Genomic DNA, 13,813 nt, shown 5'->3' on the forward strand with positions numbered 1-13,813 from the left:
GTTCGCGGGAACGACCTCTGGACTGAGCCTGATCCAGAAGGGAAGAGCGGCGATGCGAAGGTGCTGGATCGGACAGCCGTGCGGCCAGCGGTTTCATGCGGCGCTCTCTGAGGTTTGGGCTTCATCCTCAGACAGGCGTCGCACTCTTTGGAGTCGTGGTGCACGCCGAGGCACCACATACAGATGAAATGCGGGTCAGTGCCAGACAACTGACCCGCACAGGCTTCACAAACCTTAAAACCCGAAGGCAGTGCACACTGTTCCGGCGACACCGAAGTTGTCGAAAAGGCCTAAAAACCAGGCCAAGGAACTGCTGGTTTTCCAGGGTCCCCGTTGGGACACGGAAAAGGAGAAAACTGATGTCAGTGCGTCGGGGGGGGCATAAATGGCTCCGCTGAGGTCACGTCCGTGGATGACGTCAGGGCAGGGCTGTGCGGCGGCGCCCCCGGCGTGCAGAGGTGCTGCTGCGGAAAGTTAGGAACACACTGAACATCTGCAGGCACAAACAAAAGTTTCTCAAATACGGGTGAAACTTAAAACTCCATGACAGAAGTAAGCACTCAATGCTGCATCATTTAAACACAACTGTTTGCAATTGCCAAATGATAATTTCTTGAATATATATCCACTGAAGGATATGGTTTGCACTGCCAACAGCTTAGTTTGACTAAATTACAAGGAGCTTAAATAAAAGATACTTCACCTCATTGCCATCCATGAAAACCTGTTCTTCATGTGGTTCCAGTTTAAATTTTCGCTTAGTCTCCTTTTTCTTGGGCGTTCCTGGGGTTTCATCCTGAGACTAAAAACAAATATGAAGGGAGTAAAAAGCTATTTAAAAGAAAGAACATAACTCATAATTGTTTTATACAATAAAGAAAACAAGCAACTATGTATGAGGCTGCGCTCAATAATAAATAAAGAATAATAAAGAAAAGTATAATGTGAGAGAAACTGGAAAGCACGGACCAGTCAGAAAAATGGAACGTGTATCTATCTGTAGACAGAATGGAGAAGAACTCAAAATTAGTCATTCTCAACAGACAAGAGCACATTAACTGTTCTGCTTACTTGAATGCTATAATTAAAGTAGTAAGGTAAAATAAATAAAACTGTGGCGCAGATCATGTCAAAGAAGAAGAGAGACTGTGTATTATTTTATTGGCCCATGCTGGACAATGCAAACATTGACCCCGAGTCACAAGGATCTGGGTTTAATCCATCATTTCTTTGCTCACCACACCAGTTTGGACCCAGCCATATGCATATCAGTCTTGGCCCTGTTCCTAATAGGAACAGTCAAGCCCGAACTGCCAAGCCAGGTCCTCCCTGGACCGGAAACAAGCATCCTGGGACTGGTTTCAGGCCATCACCCTTTATCAGCCAGGCAAGTTTGAATCCAGTGGTGTATTGAGCAGGGAACCACGCCTGGTCATACCCTTCCCACTTAGTGCAACATATGCAAAAGAAACAATTGATGGACGGAATGCTGACAATGCAAACATTCACCCCAGTCACAAGGATCTGGGTTTAATCAATCATTCTTTTGCTCACCACACCACCCCAGTTTGGACCCAGCCATATGCAACTCAGTCTTGACCCTGTTCCTTATGGGAGCAGTCCAGCCCGAACCACCAAGCCAGGCGAAGTAAGTTAAAGAACAATGATGGATTCAACCCAGCTCTGTGACGGGGGGTGAGTGTCTGGAAATTTTCAGCGCTCCGTCCATCTCCTTGTGTTTGCTTTGTTTGCCCCAAGTTGGCAGGGTATGCCCAGAGGTGGGTCCCTTGCTCACTTTTCCACAGGATTCAAGCTAGCCTGGCTGATGAGGGCTGTTACCCCGGAACCGGTCCCAGGATGCTTGTTTCCGTTCCAGAGAAGACATGGCTTGGCAGTTCAGCCTGGACTGTTCCCATGAGGCACAGGGTCAAGACTGATTTGCATATAGCTGTGTCTGAACTGGGGTGGTGAAGTGAGCTAAAGAACGATCATGGATTCAACCCACATCTGTGACTGGGGTGAGTGTCTGGAAATAAATGTATTAATGGGCTAGAATATTGATTCACACCAATGCCCTGCAATGGATACCCAATCACTGTGAAGCCTTTTTAGGTCTCGCCTGACCCAGCGCTTGCGCTGGTCTGGCGAGACTTATTGAGAGGGCTCCAAAAAGTGCTACCAGGCCAGCCTAGAGCTACAGTGCATGTGCACGGGCGCGCGCGCTGCGTTTTACCGCAATTACTTTCACTTTCGCCTTGCCGCCGCTTTGATGTTGATCGCAATCGCGATCACTTTAACTTTCGTGGCCTCAAGGCCGCTTGGAATAGCCAATAGGTCTCGATTTTGGGACCTTATAAGTATTTAGTTACGCAACTGTTGCATGGCTAAACACTTATAAGGTCCCAAAGGCGAGACCTATTGGCTATGCCAATGCTTGTTTGTATTCAGATTTGTTGAAGCAAATTAAGCGGGCATATGTATTGTTCTGGAAAACCAGTTGATGCCGACATAAGCAGCCAATTGTTTAAAGTAACCCTTTTTTGTAACATTTCATGCGTTTTATTAAATCTAGAGGCTGATTCAACCTTGAAATTGTGTTCTCAATAGGATTCGACCTCTATTTTGTACCTTTATTTAAGGGAGATGATTGGATTGGGTGTGTGCTTGAAAAATAGATGGGATGCCCAAAAAGTCACGAAATAGAAGTTATACCCTAAGAAGATGGTCTCCAACTACCAATTGGATCTAGTCCTTTCTCAGCTACCAAAAAACGCATAAATCATTCCCATACACAGGTTTCAAATAGGACAAGGTCCTTGTAGGTACTCTCAGTTTCGTATGTAGCTTTGATTTTAGGATAGATCCCTCAAGCTACTGTATCTCCATTCTGATATCTGTAACACCAACTCCACTGTTCACACTGAAAGAACAGACAGTTTAGTGACTTTGTTGTAGATGTCTATGTGGAAATAGTACAGCTGAGTCTCGGGTACTGAAAGGGAAAAAAACATTTCTAAACTCGCGATTGTGACCAATTAATGGCCATCTCATTAAGACTCTTTTTGATCCATGCTAAGTGCTATATAATTACTCTTACTCCTACTCTTTTTGTTGGGCCTTCTGACATCTGCAGCTTCAACAACATTTTAGGAAATCTCATGGAATACTTCTTGGTTACAATTGAATTGTGGTTTGGGAGGTCGATGGATTTGCAAACAAAATTTCAAACCTGTATCAGAACTCTCAGAATGAGGACTGTACTACCTGAAGTTGTTCAACTGTCGGGAAATCCAGATGAATCTATTATGGTATTCCATCATGACTCTGTAGAATGCATTCATGCAATTATGCTTTCCTCAACTTGCCACTGTTTCACTATTACCACCAATATTGAATTTGCCAGGGATTGCCTCTCACAAATAGAGGGCTAGGTGAAGGCACCACATTTCCTTTCTTCAAAGTGGTTTACTAGAGGAGTGCTGACAAGCAAAGGTTACTCTACTCCTGACATGCCCCGAGGCAAACTCTAGTTGTAGAGTTCTGAGGTAGACTAAGCTCTCCAACTGATTTTCATGAACACTCGGCAACTGTTATTATCATGCAATTTAAATAGTTTTTTTCTTCTCCCATTGACTTCTACATTGCAACTACATGTCCAGAAGAGATTAGGAGACTGATGTAATATTGGGAGGCAAGTCTGTGAGAACAGGTTTTAGTGGGGTTTCTGTACTTTGGGGTGTGGGAGGAGGGAGTGATTTTTTTTTCATTGCTAAAATGTCTACTGTGCCTACATCTGGACGACTTCTGAATTTTCAAAGTCCCGCATCTTTCAGTATCTGTTTAGATGTCTGAGAAACTCCTAATAGCAGGACAAGAAGAAGTGAAGATGGAAGGTGCATTCAAACTCCAACGTGTACAAACTATGCTTTATTCTATTTTCACAACTCACTCTTACATTCTTTCTATTTTCATAGGGGAAAAGGACAGATTTGTGCACTTTCAGACATTTAACAGATTAGTTTTGTACCCATCTGTGCCATCACTTCATGTGATGTTACTGTTTTGTACACGGCTTTCAAGAAGGTAAGCATAAAAAGCTTTTAGAAGCCGGAGTATGCTCTTACGTTTGAAGGTGGTCCAAAATCTTAATTATGTTGTATTCCTCTATACAGGCTTGAGGATGTTATGCCTATTGCTGAGCCCAATTCTTTCACAAAAGCAGATGTTACATGCACAGAAAGCATTATTTATAGTGCCCACAAGCATCTGTGAACATTTGTTATTGCTTGTATATTTTTAATTATTAAGAGTATTGATAACTGAATGGCTAATTTAGAAGTGCTGCCTGGAAGTGTTTTTATCAATTTTAGTAAATTAAACTTAAAAGCGTTCATCAGTTTGGTGTGCATAACGTTCTGCAAATGCAATGAATAATTAAATTACCTTTTTACTTTCTTCTTTTTCAGTGTCCTTTTTCTTCTCTTTATCCTTCTTTGGCTTGTCATCCTTCACAACTTCTTTTTTACTTTTCTTTTCATCTTCTTTGCCACTGTCATTCTTTCCTTTCTCTTTCTCCTTTTCCTTCTTTGTGTCCTTTTCAGGCTTCATCTTCATCACTTTCAGAGCACGGTGAAAGAACTGCTTCTTCAAAAGCCTTAAATGGAGAAAATAGAAGAAATCAAAATGGCACTGTGTGAGAGGTATGTTGTAACACAGTATAACTCAAACCTATCATATGATACAAAGTTTAGAGCAGCAAATATCACTAAACTCATACATCCCTAATTTTAGTGAGGGAAAATATTCCGCTTGCTTTAAACACTAGCTCAATCCTAGCCAACCCTATCAGATATTTTTTTGGGGGGACTGCACTTTAATGTCACTTCCAACAACTTACTGATGATATTTTATTTTTTACCCCACAATGGTTTTAACAGAAGCTTTTTACAATTACTATTTTCCCTAATTATGATGATGCTCAGGTTCTTAGTAATTTACAAGATTACTCTTAACAGTAGTCAAATAAAAAGGAGATTACTTGAAAGTACTCCTTGCTTGTTGAATGCACCATAGTAACTCCAGACGTGGAAGACACACCTCTGCAAATATTACTTAAAGGCCCACCACTCGATCCCCAACTCAATTCACCACACTTTTGACCAAAGACAAGAAAGCTAAACCAGGAAATGTTTTGGGACAGGTCACCTTCACATCTAGCATGAACATTTCTTGTTCAAGAAATTGAAAAATAAAGAGCTTCAGAGTATGGGACAATCATGAAGAATCCCCACAGTTGTCTCCAACAGAAGTAGTTTAGGAATGGAGAGAAACCATAGTTCAATGAGCTATACAAGACACCAAATTTCTAACAAACCAGAACGTGAAACATAGCTTATATTTAAAACGCTTACACACTGGGAGCCAATGAATAGAGCAGAAAACATAAGATATACAATCAGTCTTTTTTTTTTTTTAAATCAGTAAACATGCACCAGCATTCTGAACAAAGTGAAGACTGGCCTATAATATAATGGAAGCCCACCCAATAATGCATTAGCAAAATTCAATTTCAGATTAATCAGAGACTACAATACCAACATAGGTCTGCCTCAACAACTAATTTCGGAATACCAGATAAAAATCAACGTATACATAGTCCATAAAAGGAAGAGTGGATGGTAGCCAAGAGGCACACATACTGGTCAATATGGTTTTACCACACTTGCTCCTATTGCCTGGGAGACCAGCATCCTCACAGGAATTTTTAATCAGGAATGAAGAAACCAATTCAAAACAAGATCAGTCAGCCAAGACCAGTTTATATCAGATAAGAGATATACAAGAAATGAACGCATCATTTTAAAAATCAAATTTTCACAATAAATCTCCTTACTCAGATATTACAATCTGATACAGCCAACTGTTAGAAATATCTACCAAAACTAATCAATACAGAGCAGCATGTAAATGTTGGTCAGCAGCACAGCCAGTAGACAATCTAGTACAATTTAACAACCTAAAATTACCAAATTGGTATATGCAAAACATAATTTACATAAAGCCAAAGATAAAAATAAACTCATCAAAGTCATAATCAGTAAGGGAATGTAAGACAACTAAGATCGGTTAAAATAAATTAAAGTCCTAAAAATGTATAATGTATTGTTAGTGTATTAACGCAGACAATTCTATACTTACCACGTATTTCATACTTTCTTTAATACAAAAGAGGAAGTTACTGTCCAATTCAACAAAGCGATTGGATGGGGACTTACATCACCCAAAAGATAGATCAGAATTTTAACCTTGGAACCTCAGGAGGAGTGCATGCAGGTTTGCAGCCCTCCCTAAGGAAAGTCACCATAAAGTGCTGCATGCACACGGGTCTCAAACAGACCTCTACTCTCCCGACTAATCTGAAGGACAAGGAGACACTGTTTGCAGTTGTCCACACATCATAAAGGAAAGTGACCTACAAGGAACATTAACGTGGGAAGTCAATGGGCAGGTTCACCTAGTGGCACAGGTTAAAAGAAAATGGCCCCGTCCCTTAGATATGGATTTGCTGCCACCACGATAGGCCCAGCATAACATGGAGTGACGTGGCATCACATACAGTCACTCAAATTAAGTGTACAGCTGAGATGAAGACCCACTCATCAGAGAATGGCTCTGGTGAGAAACAGAAAAGCAGAAGGATGAACATCTGCAGTGGACTTTCCAGATTGTTAAGTACACAAGACAGGAAAAGGGGTAAGCAAGAAAAAACAAACAAGCAGAACTGCATAGCATTTCAAAGTTGTGCAGACGATGTTCGCCAAGGGCACTACAGCTCATTTGTTAAGAGACGTGGATGAGGTCTGATCATTGTCAGCATGCAACTGTCAACATACTGACTCCAGTAAAGTACAGTGTGTAGTGTAAATCAGCCACTCACAAAGAAAAAGAAGTAACAGAATATGTAACCTAGCTCTATGTACAGGTGATGAAGGCTATGAAATAGTCGTACAAGAGGAATGCTCACACAGAACACCCTGGAGTATAGGGGAACTTTCAAAGTATAAAACAATTCACACAACCATAATTCAAACATTTTTTTCTAATTTTCTAAAGTGCATTGGGTGAGAAATAAAACGCTTATTATATAATCCTAGTCACCCATCAGCCACAACGCCAGCTCAGATACCATCTTGCAGGACTTACCCACAAAAAACACACAAATTTCCCTGATCAGCTATGAGGTAGGAGGAGCAGAGGATGAACTATACCACTCAGCCAGGCCCAACCCAGTCAGCCGAGCCCCTCTTCAGCATAACGAGTCTCAATCAAAAACGTGTCCCAAAGAATTTTGGATACTGCCACTGAACAGCCAGGGTCACCAGCAATTTCAGAGGCTTGTCACTACCTTCAAACTCCTCTGAAACATGAACAGAGGAGAAATTTTGATTTTGGAAAACAGGGTGTTTTTGCCGTGGTATTTACCCTATAGACCCATAAGACTGCAAAAATACAGTTTTGTGGCAGCAAACCCACGGGATTAAATAAGTTGCAAATCAGAAGAAATCAAACAAATAACTTCCTTATCTTTGCTATTCATTGGGACGGGTTTACAAGAGAAAACAACCAAGGCCATACCTGTTGCAGTAGTCAACAACCGACTCTCTTGTCGTAAATAAGGCTTCTTCACCTTTTTTAGCTTTTGCCCATTTGGAGTCCATCAGACATTCCACTGCTTTCGAGGCTGAAAATACAAAAGGCACTGTATATAAAAAAGTTTAAGTATTGTGTTTATCTCACGGTATGCACAAACTAAGACATTTTGTTTTCATGCCAGCAAACTGAATTGCAGGTTCCTGATAAAGGGCTAAGAATTCCAGAGTAATATGCAAGGACCTGTGGGACTAGTCAGCAACTGAAACATTACAAGGGTCCTCTCTCTGCTTCTCTTAAATACTAAGAACGTGTACACAAATAGATACACATTCATGACTAAGCTGTATTCCTGCAACCCTAATAACTCCAAGCTACTTTATACAATAATTTCAAAAACTAGTAAACTAATTATATTTAGACAAGGAAAACAATTAACAAGTAGTCTTATCTGTTAGATGTGTGTCTGCAACAGGGTAGAAGAGACTCCAGAATCTGATAGCAGGCAGTTTTCAGAGCTCTAGAGAAAAAAACTAAATCAAGGTCTTGGAGGGGCAGACTACACTCATTGATCTAGTGAAGCTTTCCAGAGTAAAGAATGTCTTCTTGTAGGAGGTACCTCATTGATAATGAGAGGAAGAATTAACGGAAAAGTTCTGACTTTGGATATTAATGACATCCTCCTCTTTAAAATTAAGAAGGTTCCTTCTGTGAAAACTTGGTATTAATATGAAAGATAAATAGGCTTTTATCTTTGGTACTCCAAGAGAAACGTTTGAGAACTACTGCCCAACGCAACAGTAATACAGCTAAGTTACTGTTAAACTATCTTCGAGTGGCTTTGAGGTAAGCGAACAAATGTAAGCCCTTACCAATAGCTACAAAGTTATAGGAAGAAACAAAATAGACAAGGGTCTCCATAAGAGAGCGAGGTGAAAGTACGCCTTTAAGAAGTCTTCACATGGAGAAGCAACGAAACATAGATCTCTGGTCTAGAGGGAAACGGAAAGAAAATAAATAAATCCCCCGTTCAGCAAACTCCATTTTTAGGTCGAGCCTATAGCGGCAGCGCACATGCGCTGCTCGCTCTGCGAGGCATGCAGTAACGGGGTATGCAGTGGAAGCTCCGTCCACTCTCCGACCATGTTTTTAATTGGCTCGTGTCATTGTCTTTCGTAAATGCTGCCTTCTGATTGATTATGAGGCTTGTTAGTCCCTCTTCATTATGGCCATGTCGTCATTTGTACCCTCCCATGGCTACTGGCCCCTTTACTTCGAGTGTTACACGGTAGGGTACGTGTTATTTAGACTGTGAGCACTACTTTGTCCGTGCCTTCTCGCCCCCCTCCTACTCCTCTGCCCGCCCGCACTCCCGTAGTACGTGCTCCCCTCTCCCGTTGTCCGTGATGCAATGCAATAGGTCTCGCGTAAATGCGAGTCCTATTGCATTGCAAATGCTTGATGACTTAATGAGAGAGCACAAATATAATCACAGAAGCAACCAATACATTCTGAGGAAAAAAAGAAACTAGCACCATAAGTAATAGCCACTGCTTTGCTCTGCCCTAGTCATCTCTTATCAACTGACTATCCACACACCTGCACTGACTTCATGGCACTGTATGATGTAACTCTCAAACTCTCTCTTTCCTAACTCCCTTATTTTCGTCTGACTTCCCTTTTTCCCCCACAACTGAGAAGGATGTAAAGAAGTATCATATTATATCAACATATTGAAGTAGGAAAGCAGGGGCCAAACTATCTGCTTCAAGCCTCTCACCGTCACATTTGTGAGCCTTTTATAGGGTACAGACAAGTGGGAGGAAAACTGTGCTAAGATTCCAATATTCAGATTCAGGTAGGAGACAAAACTACCTAAAAACCATTCACAACTTTGATGCTCCCCAGCAGCCGTACCACCTATACTAGCCTTAATGTCCTATCACCCATGCCTCTGCCTTTTATATTTTGGTACAACAGAACACCTCAACAACTTAGTCACAACAGTTGCATTTACTCTCTCACTGTCTCAACTCACCTGCGGTTATCGTGTTATGAGAAGCAGAGGTTAGCAGTGTGACAGATAAAGTGTGAGAGGCAGGCGCACAGTTTAGGGTTTGCAGTTAGCTGACAGCTCTGCAGTACCATTTATGATATATCATATGTTATAGTTCACTTTGCTGATTACTGTACTGGTGGTCCATTCTTGGATATTTCCTTTAAAGTGTAGGTCCTGAGCAGGCATAGGTTAAAGCATTAGCGGTTGTTGCAATAAGGCACCCTTACTTAGAACTCTGATTTGGCAAGACAGAAAGGGTAAAGGTGGACTGCAGGGAGCCTGTTGGCACCAATACATGCCAGATGCCAAAGAATTTAGGGTTAGCCTCAATTGGGAAAGTGATCTTGCACATTATTCCATCCCCAAAAAAATGACTTCCAGTCGAGACAAAATTTGCTGGAACGTTTTTTATCAAGCTTTACCTTCAATAAGAGGTTTTCTAGCACTGTTTCCAACCTTCATGGACAAAGAGAAAATTAGGGCTATCTTTATAAAGCCATGTGTACCCACAGGGCATACATTTATTCAACTTTTTTTCTAATCCCAACTGGAAAATGTAGACCTCATGGAAGGCCTTCAGTATCCCGAGTGGGCTATCACTGTGTGGATACAGAAATGGAGCCATGCCTCATTTTTTGTGCATATGTCCACCCATTACAGGAGTGTATTAACAGGTTAAACTCTTCTTCAGGCTATTCAACATTTATACAGACGAGGCAAACGGATGGAGAATCAGGGACTTCTGGAAAGTGTCAAATGTTAGTGGGGGCTGCACCGAATATAATATTGCCATCTGTCATTACTATCTAAACTGTGTAATGCAAAAGTACCGAGAATAGCCAAACTTAATGGCCAAATGGCTTTTTTTCATGTGCATAAAAGAATACTTTTATCAAACTACTAGGCACAATGCGTCTAGAAGTAGGTTAAATGGATAAGATGGTTAGTGTGTATAGTCCAATTTGGGGATTTTGGTAATCAGGAAAACATTTGTGGAATGATACATTAGTGCATGTCGAATACAGTGTGTATTCTGGAACTAGAAATATTTTATTACCCGCTCCTTTTTTTCATCCCTCCCTCTAGATTGGACATCTGTTGAGATGTCGATAATAGAGGGACCAGAAGCAATTATCAATATATATATATATATATATATTTTTTTTTTAATTCTTTTATTGTTAAATCAAAACACCGTCACAGTTTATATTGAACATAAATTGTAAGGCATGGTAGTTAGTGATACATTATACACAGTCCCACAATAACCTGCAAAGTATATTTTACAGTGCACAATAGAACATTAAGTGGTCAGTTCCTCTAGGGGCGGATGTGCCGGTAACACGGGTGGCTCACATATGGAACCTCTATAGTCATTCCATTTCCCCCATATTTGTATCCATTTTCTAGGGCATCCTTCTTGTGACATATACTGTTTTTTCTCAAAACATGGATCAATCCATGTCTCCTTCCCATTCCCTCAGCGTCGGGGCTGTGTGGACTCCCCACTTCCTTGCAATGTTGCTTTTAGCGACCATCAAGCCTAGTGTCACCCAGGTTTTTTCTTTATTGCTCAAGTCAGTTGGTTCCCCTATATTTAAGAGACATCACTTGGCCTCCACTGTTATTGCCTGCCCCAGAACTTCCCCCATATATGAGGTAACTGCACTCCCATATTGCGCTATGTGAGGGCATTTCCACAGTATATGAAAAAAAGTGCCTTCTCTGCCACATCGTCTACAATTAATGTTATTTCCATACCCCATCCTGACCAGTAATATATATCCTGTGCAGTATTTTCAGCTGCACCAGTTTCAGCTTTGAGGATATCGCCCCCTCCCTCGGGGATGCCAGCGCCTCCATCCACTCCTCCTCATCAAGTTCTGTTAGGTCACTTTCCCACGTTACACGGAGCCGTGGGAGGGGATCAGGTGAATGATTTATAAGTTTTAGGTATGTCAGGGAGATCGCCTTTTTGGGCATATAGCCGTCCAGAAGCCTGTGCTCAAGGGGAGAGGCCTCAGGAGGAGTCTCCCCCTTTGGGATAACAGTGTATAGTCCGTGAAGGGTATTACTTCTCCTTTTTTCCACAGATCGCCCACTCGGGAGATCCCTATCATGTCCCACCTATCAAACCCCTTAGTCTTCCAGAGTTCTCCTAATCGTTCAGAGTCCCATAGCGGGGTAAACTGCGTTATGGTATTTGCCCATCCCATTTCTTTCTGGACCTGGTGCCAAACCTGTACAGAGTGTTTTGTAGGGCCTGTCAGGGGGAGTTTGACCAGTTTAGAATATAATGCTCGTGTATAATTACCCCCCGGGGAGGAGCCACCATCCATGGCATAGCCAGGATCCACAGGGGGCCGGTATATACAGTGGTTGATAGCTGCTAGTTGTGCTGCCCAGTAGTATTTCTTAATATTTGGCAAACCGATTACACCATCATACCAGCTACGCACCAATTTCGAGAACGCAATTCTCGACCGACCACTCCCCCAGAGCAGCGCTCGTTGTGCACTTTCCACCTGTTTGAAATATGATGTGGGAATCAGGGTAGGTGAATTTTGTAGGACGTATAAGAACCCAGGCAGAGACATCATTTTAAACAACGCGGCACTCCCCAATAGTGACAATGGAAGAGATTGCCAATGTACCACGTCAGACTTCAGTCACTGCAGCAGTGGTAAGAGGTTAGCATTGTAAAATAGTTTGGGATCTCTAGTAGTAATAATCCCCAAATACTTAACCCCCGTCACTATCTTAAGTTGATATTCCTTTGGTAGGACCGGCTGCCTGCCCTGAAGCACAAAAATTAATGACTTTGACCAGCTGATAGTATACCCGGTGAATGTACCGAAATTAGTATAGATATTAAGGACTCTATGCAGGGATCTATTTGGAGAATCCAGGTATAGCAAAATGTCTGCGTAAAGTGATATACGGTCCTCCCAATCATCATCCCAGTGCAGCCCTCTTATTACGGGGTCTCGACAGATCCAGCAGGCCAGGGGTTCTAATGTAAGAGCGAACAGCAGGGGGGGGACAAGGGGCTTCCCTGTCTAGTCCTCCTGTGGAGGTGGAATATAGCTTATTTTTTGTTATTGACCACCACCTGTGCGAGTGGGTCAGTGTATAAAAGTCAGACCCAGCTGATCAATTTAGGACCGAATCACAACCTCTCCACGTGTTACGCGACGGCATAAAGCCGGATTGGTCTGGATGAACCAGTTCTGGAAGAACGCGAGTCAATCGGGTGCCAAACAATTTAGCCAATATTTTGGCTTCAGCATTCAGAAGCGATATGGGTCGATACGATTGACAGCTGTCTCTTGGTTTCCCCTCCTTGGGTATCACTACCAGGGTGGCCAATCTTTGGCCCTGAGGAAGGGATCACTCCTCAAGACTTTCTTCGAACATTGCTCTGAGGTATGGGGCTATCTTATCAGGTCTTAATTTGTACAGTTCTATCGGGAGGCCGTTAGGTCCCATTGCTTTTCCGGTCTGGAGGGAACGAATAGCCTGTGCTATTTCCTCTGGGGTAATGTCCCCCTCCAACGAAGTTATGTCAGCATCCGCCAGAACCGGCAGATGAATCTCCGCCAGTAGTTCTTTAGTTTCCACCTCCTGTCTGCTGGACCTAGAAGTGAAGTATAGAACAAAATGGTCCCAGTACAATGGAAAGACAATGTAAAGGATACATCAACAAAACGTTCAAGTGTTGTTTAATCACACCGAACAACATTTTCATGTATTGAACTGGTACAATAGGTAAAGAAACTTTTTGAAGAAACAAAATTGGTGTGCCCAAGTGAACAGGGAGGGAAGGGGAAGGGACAGTGAATTAGTGTGAAATTGAGGGATGCGTGAGCAAAATATTATAAGCACTTGTTTACAAACAAATTGAGAGGCATGTCTAAATTAGTGCCACATATTTTAGACAGAAAATTAATTCTCAAGATACAATACAATCCAAATGAGTATCGCCATGTAAGATAAAGATCACAGTGCTGCATGCGCTGTTGAAGTTACTGGCAGTTGTAGTGTGTCGACGTTTCGACCCCTGGGTTCGTGTAGGTGTTCGTTGAAACCTTACAAGTGGGGTCT

The 13,813-nt window shown here is 42.1% G+C and overlaps 1 protein-coding gene across 1 annotated transcript in view; it reads right to left on the minus strand.

Moving 5' to 3' along the window:
- Window positions 1-13,813, minus strand: part of SEC62 (SEC62 preprotein translocation factor) — a 269,678-nt gene that overhangs the window by 141,568 nt on the left and 114,297 nt on the right. The window contains exons 3-5 of the mRNA XM_085635139.1: window positions 7,636-7,741; window positions 4,444-4,654; window positions 704-802 (exon numbers count right to left, since the gene is read on the minus strand). Coding sequence (XP_085491265.1) covers window positions 704-802; window positions 4,444-4,654; window positions 7,636-7,741 — 416 coding nt within the window. The remainder of the gene's footprint in view (window positions 1-703; window positions 803-4,443; window positions 4,655-7,635; window positions 7,742-13,813) is intronic.

This window comes from Triturus cristatus, chromosome 11, assembly GCF_964204655.1.
Source record: "Triturus cristatus chromosome 11, aTriCri1.1, whole genome shotgun sequence".
NCBI lineage: Eukaryota > Metazoa > Chordata > Amphibia > Caudata > Salamandridae > Triturus > Triturus cristatus.